This window comes from Triticum aestivum, unplaced genomic scaffold (assembly GCF_018294505.1).
Source record: "Triticum aestivum cultivar Chinese Spring unplaced genomic scaffold, IWGSC CS RefSeq v2.1 scaffold14980, whole genome shotgun sequence".
NCBI classification, from domain to species: Eukaryota; Viridiplantae; Streptophyta; class Magnoliopsida; order Poales; family Poaceae; genus Triticum; species Triticum aestivum.
Window position 1 is genome coordinate 1 of NW_025234765.1, and position 5731 is coordinate 5731.

The window sequence follows — 5731 nt, forward strand, 5'->3', positions numbered from 1 at the left end:
GAGAGAGAGAGAGAGAGAGAGAGAGAGAGGGAAGAGAGGCAGGAAGATGAGAGTGTGTCTGTGGTGTGTGCGGCCACGGGTATGTTTGTGTGTGTGTTTGTCAGTGGTGTCATCTTTTTATGAAGTCAGGCCGTCAGGGTGTGCTTAGGTTGTGAATCAAATAATCGAATAAAGAACCCATTGACATTACAATTTTAATTTAATATTATTAAGTTTTTTGGATAATTTTTATGTTAAATAAAATATGTCTGATAAGGATGAAGCTATAGGAAATATATATTACTGACATGGATCCACGGAAGCGATTTTGGTACATATTTTGAAGTTCATTGACAGTAAAGGGACAAACAATATCTATGCCATGCGCATAAAGAGGCGGACCTTTATCAGAGAATAAATAGTGTATAGTGTTGCTTAATTTTTTTTAATTGTTGCTTCAAACTAGGACTGAATTGTATATTTTGAAACAAATAATACTCACTCCGTTCCTAAATATTTGTTTTTTTTAGAGATTTCAAATGGATTACCACATATGGATGTATATAGACATATTTTAAAGTGTAGATTCACTCATTTTGCTTCGTATGTAGCCACCCTGGACCACCTTTTTTATTTTTTTCCCTCTTCATCTCCACCCATGCAAGTGACCAGACATACCCCTTCGGTTCGTTTTACTCTGCATATGTGATTTGTTTGATGTCAAACTTTGTAGAGTTTGATCAAATTAATACATAAATACGTCGATATATATAATACTAAAGTAATACAATATGAAAATTAATCTCACAAAGCATCTAATGTATATGTATTAAGACAAATCTGAGACAAGTAATATGGATTGGAGATAGTAATATTACTTTTTATAAAATTGGTCAAATTTTATGAAGTTTGACTTCAGAAAAATCTTATATGCCGAGTAATAAAAAAGAAATAGGGGGAGTAAAAGGAGACAATAAGTATGATTGCATGGACGGACAAATATGGGCTCAAAATGGTCATGCCTGGATACTGACAGGTATATCTGCGGGCATTTAGGGGTCGGATTTGCTAACTCCGATTGTAAATGCTCTTATATTATAATTAAAAGATGTGCGTTGCACGTGCACGCTTACTAGTAATAAAAAATATAAATAATGTTTTTAATATTGAAATAGATGCCAAAAAATAAATTGTCGCAAAGACAACGCTATTGCCTGCACATTTTTTAGTTTCATTCACCTAAGTAGAATGCACATCATTTATTATTCTCAAGGTTTCTCGTAAAGCGATCTTCAAGACATTGTTGCATATAATTTCATGCCTATATTGGGGCAATACCCTAATATGTTCTATTAATCTCAATGAAGAGTACAATGGGGGAGTGGTACCTAGATTAGATGAGATTTAAACCTAACTAGACGATGGAGCCGATTTTGTTGGCGAAACTCTTTCAAAAGTCTTGGACCTTAGGAACATTATTCTCCTGTCTTCTATCTTCTCTTGTTTGCCCTCCTTAGAAGGGAGCTCGTGAACTTTATCTAATCTTCTTATCTTGACAGATAAAGCTTGATAGACGTTCTAGGTAGGGCTTGGTAGAGCAGCATGGTTTGCTAGGCCTTGGCACGATTAGAATAAATATGTTGATTCAAAACTTTGATTCTCTAACTACCATCATTTAAATCTTAGCTAATTCATACCACTCCCTTGCCACTTTAAGCAATATTATTATTTTCATGTGGTGTTTAGGGAAAGCTAGGAATGATAAACTTTTTGAGAGAAAAGCCGCTTCCCCTTTCCAAGTCTTTTTTCAGCACATCTTATCACAAGAAGCTTGGCCTTAGAATTAGGAGCAGCTGAGCAAGGACAGCCAACCACTAAATATCACAATGCTGGTTCACTGGTTGAAGACAGGTTCATAGAGGGAAATATAATAGATCGTACCAAACTGAGCAAAGAAGAGGTAGATATATCATATATGTATGCTCCTAGTATCCTCAGAAAAAAAAAAGTTCCTTACCTCAAAAAGGGAAGACTGGCTATATGGTTCTGAGCTTGCCATGCACACTTACATAAAACATATACGTTTCTCTTATCTTAATATAAAGAAAAAAAGTCCATTTTACTACCCTCAACAAAGTTGGTGGTTTACAATACCCCCTGACTATTTTTTTGGTTCCCTTACCCCCCGATCCCATACCGGACAAAAGAACCCCTGGGTGGTTTGTCTCGACTTGCAGCTGACCTGGCGCCGGTCAATGGTGGTTTTGACATGCGGGTGGGGCCATGAGAATTAACTTAACCGAAACAGGAAATTAGCCCTATGGTTAACAGTCAGTGGGACCCGCTTCATAGTGACTAAGGCGGTGGATTAGCTAAGTGCTAATGATAGGTTTAGCCGGCGGCTAACCGGAGCACAATGGACATCGCGGGCCGGCCGATTCCAGTAGAGGCTGGATGCGCGCGTGGATTCTACATGACCAGCGCGACGAGGCGCATCGGCTGGTTGCAGCAGCGGGTACCGGAGTGGCTGGTGCTAGCGGCGGCAGCGAGCTAGGCGGCGGCGGTGCTCGGATGCATGCGGGCAGCTGAGAAGGAGCATGCAGATGATAGAGTGTGTAGCGGGGTGACAAGTACGGGACAACAGGAGCTTGCTGTACAGCATGAGGCGGCTGGGAGAGCTTGGCAACGATGAGCTCATCGGCAATGGCGGACGGCGGCTTAGGTCATGGCAGCTACCTTAGTTGGAGGACGAAAGCGAAGGAGGGGGAGAGGGTAAATGTGTAGGAGCTCGCAGTGAAGTCTAGGGCATCTTTTCTGGCTCGGGGAGGCTCTGAATTGCCCGAATTGACATCGGCGATCTTCGGATGCCGACGAGGAAGACGACGACGGTTAGCGCGATGCAGTGTTTCCGAGCTCGAGTTCTTCTACGGAGATGTTCTAGGCGTCTTGGCGGAGCTCCTGGACATGCTGGTGTGGCAAGGGGTGGCCGTTGGCCGCGAGGACAGAGGGCGGCGGCGACGTTTTCTCTCGGAGACGCGCACTCTCGCGCGCGCGCGCGCGAGAGAGAGAGAGAGAGAGAGAGCTAGAGAAGGGGAGAGGGAGCTGAGAAAGAGGGAAGAGGTAGAGGAGGCCGTACGTGCACGATCTCTGTGGCACGAAGATGGGCTCGGGGACGCGCGGGACAACGCGAAGCAGGAGGTGGGCGTCGACGCACGAACATGCACCACGCAGCGGTTTCCTGGCGAGGGGTTGAAGACGAGTGGGACCCCACCCGCAGGTCAAATACCACCTTTGACCACGCCACGTCAGCAGCCGGTCTGGGCAAACCACCCAGGTCTTTTTTGGTTCGGTATGGAATTATTTTGGGGGTAAGGAAACCGGAATAAAAGTCAGGGTAATCTCCAACTTTGTTCAGGATAGTAAAATGAATTTTTTTCCAATATAAAAAACCATAAACGTGTACTCTCTGAAAAAAGCATAATATAAGCGTGTGCCAAAGAAATTTCTATGCGGAAAGCTTGTGTGACTTGCTCAGTTTCAAGCCTGGATTTCTTTTAAATGGAAGCTTTAATTGCTTCTGGTCTCCGCATACCAAGATGCATACAATTAACCACACAAATCAATATAAAGTAGCATGCGAATCAAGCAGGGACGTTCATTTCCTACTTTTCCTTATCTTAGAGTATATAAGAAGAAGAAATGATCACAAGAAATGGCTGAAGGTTGTGTTCATGAGGTACTCGGCGATGATCTTGTTGGCCCGCTCCGTCGGGTGCACGGCGTCCCAGAAGACGTATCGGTTTGCGTCGGCGCACGTGAGCGCGTCCCACTCGCTGCATGTGTACCCCATCTCATACAACCCCGTGCCACAACAACCCCTGGCCGCCTTCACGAATCCGTAGCTCGACGGGTTCTGCAGGATGCCGGTGAAGAAATCGTACACCTCGGCGACCCGGAACTGCGCGCCGGGAAGGCTGCCGGTGAGCTCGTCGACCATGGCTCGGAGCTTGGCATTGAACGACCTCGCAACGACATTGTACTCCTCGATGCAGAGCATGACCCGGCGTCCCCGCTCGATGGGGAGGCAGCCCATGGCCCCGAGCCCTGTGAAGCCGATCTTGCGCGCGCCGAGGCCGTAGAGCTCCACCAGGAAGCTCCGGGCGAGGCCGATGAGGAAGTCGGTGTAGTCGCCGACGGTGAACTCCAGGAAGCGGGCCGTCGTGAGGGCGAAGTAGTTCTCGATGAAGTCGTTGGTGCCGATGCTGATGGCGTAGACGGCGTCGGCGACCACCGCCCTAGCCTCCGCCGCGCCGAGGTGCTCCGCAAGCCGGGCTTTGTAGTCTCTGAAATAGTCCACTTGCTTCGACAATGGTATCACTGACTGATCGAACAGTAAACATTTACTTCATTACACTTGTTTGGATAAAAACTTACACATTTACTTCATTACCAGAGGCGTGTTTTTTTTCTTGTAGTTTGATGATTGCAAGTTACACGGCTGTTAGTTGCCTTGGCTGTAAATGCCACTGGGTCCATGCATGGTACTACTAGCACACTGTACTGTACTCATAAGCTTACATTGCTAGCTAGTCCACACAGTACGAGAGCGAGCGTGATGTATGGCCGTGAATCACGCTAACAGTCACGATGTCTGTCACTTTTTGCAACACATGCATGCATGCATGGGCCCTATAAAACCAATAAATGAATAAAACCACAAAATGATTCAATCAAGGTTACATCTAATTCTTGCATATCTAAGTGATTCAATCAAACATAAAACAAAATACCCACACGAATCTTCACGTAAAATCAATGACATACGACTTACATGTGCAATATTAGATCACATGTAGACGTGTTCTTAGCAAAACTGATATCTTAATTAGTTTTCCTTTCTGCATTTGTTTTTGCAGCTACAAAGATGGCACTTTTCTGAAGCAGCTAGCACACGGTGCATGCAGGAGTGAAGAAAAAGAAAGGGATCACTCACGAAGACGCCGGCGGTGGCGACGTCGAGGCCGGAGCCGGCGGACGCGAAGCAGACGCCGACGGCGAAGTCCTGGATGCCGTAGTCCGGGTCGAGGTAGGCCGGAACGAAGGGCCGGAGCCCGAACGCCTCGGAGTAGAAGTCGGTGGCGACGCGGCCGTTGCAGAACCGGCCCGTGGCGCGGCCGCCCGGGAAGTCCCGGCCGTAGGGCGGGAAGTTGCTCCGCACCGCCGTGGGCACGGCGTTGTTGTTCCCCGCGTCCACCGTCGAGTCGCCGAACACGATCAGCGCCGTCACCCGCGCCCGCACCACCGTCACCGCCGGCGACGACAGCAGCAGCACGCTGAGCAGCAAGAAGCGCGCTGTGGATGCCGCCAACGGCATTGTTGCAAGAGACGCAGTGCGCCTGCTTCTGTGCTGCTGCTGCGGCTGAGAGTGAGAGAAGGTGACGACGCAAGACGGTGTAAATTGTTGGTTGGTTGGTTGACGGGACGTGAAAAGCGGCGCTGCGCACAGTGGGAGCAATAAAGCCGGAGGTGAGGTATCATGCGACCTTGTGCGGTGCATAGCTTGCTAGGTAGGTTGGTGTTGGCCTGTGGCGGCGTAGTAAATTGTTGTAGTCGAGCATAGCTGTCAAGAAGGAAAATGCAGGTACGTCCGTAGTAACTCTAGTCAAGCATAACACGTTGTATTGAAGAAAAATTAGCGTGGTACACACATGCTAGCTATCACGTGCACACGTACACCTGCATGACTTTTCAC

General features: G+C 47.3%; 1 protein-coding gene across 1 annotated transcript; it reads right to left on the minus strand.

Moving 5' to 3' along the window:
* Positions 1 to 3481: 3481 nt before the first annotated feature.
* On the minus strand, positions 3482 to 5310 carry LOC123176234 (GDSL esterase/lipase At2g04570; the record flags this gene model as incomplete). Its single annotated transcript, XM_044590537.1, is given in 2 exon segments — positions 3482 to 4360; positions 4973 to 5310. Coding segments are annotated over 2 exon segments (1016 nt in total), but the record flags the coding sequence as incomplete, so codon positions are not given.
* Positions 5311 to 5731: the final 421 nt, after the last annotated feature.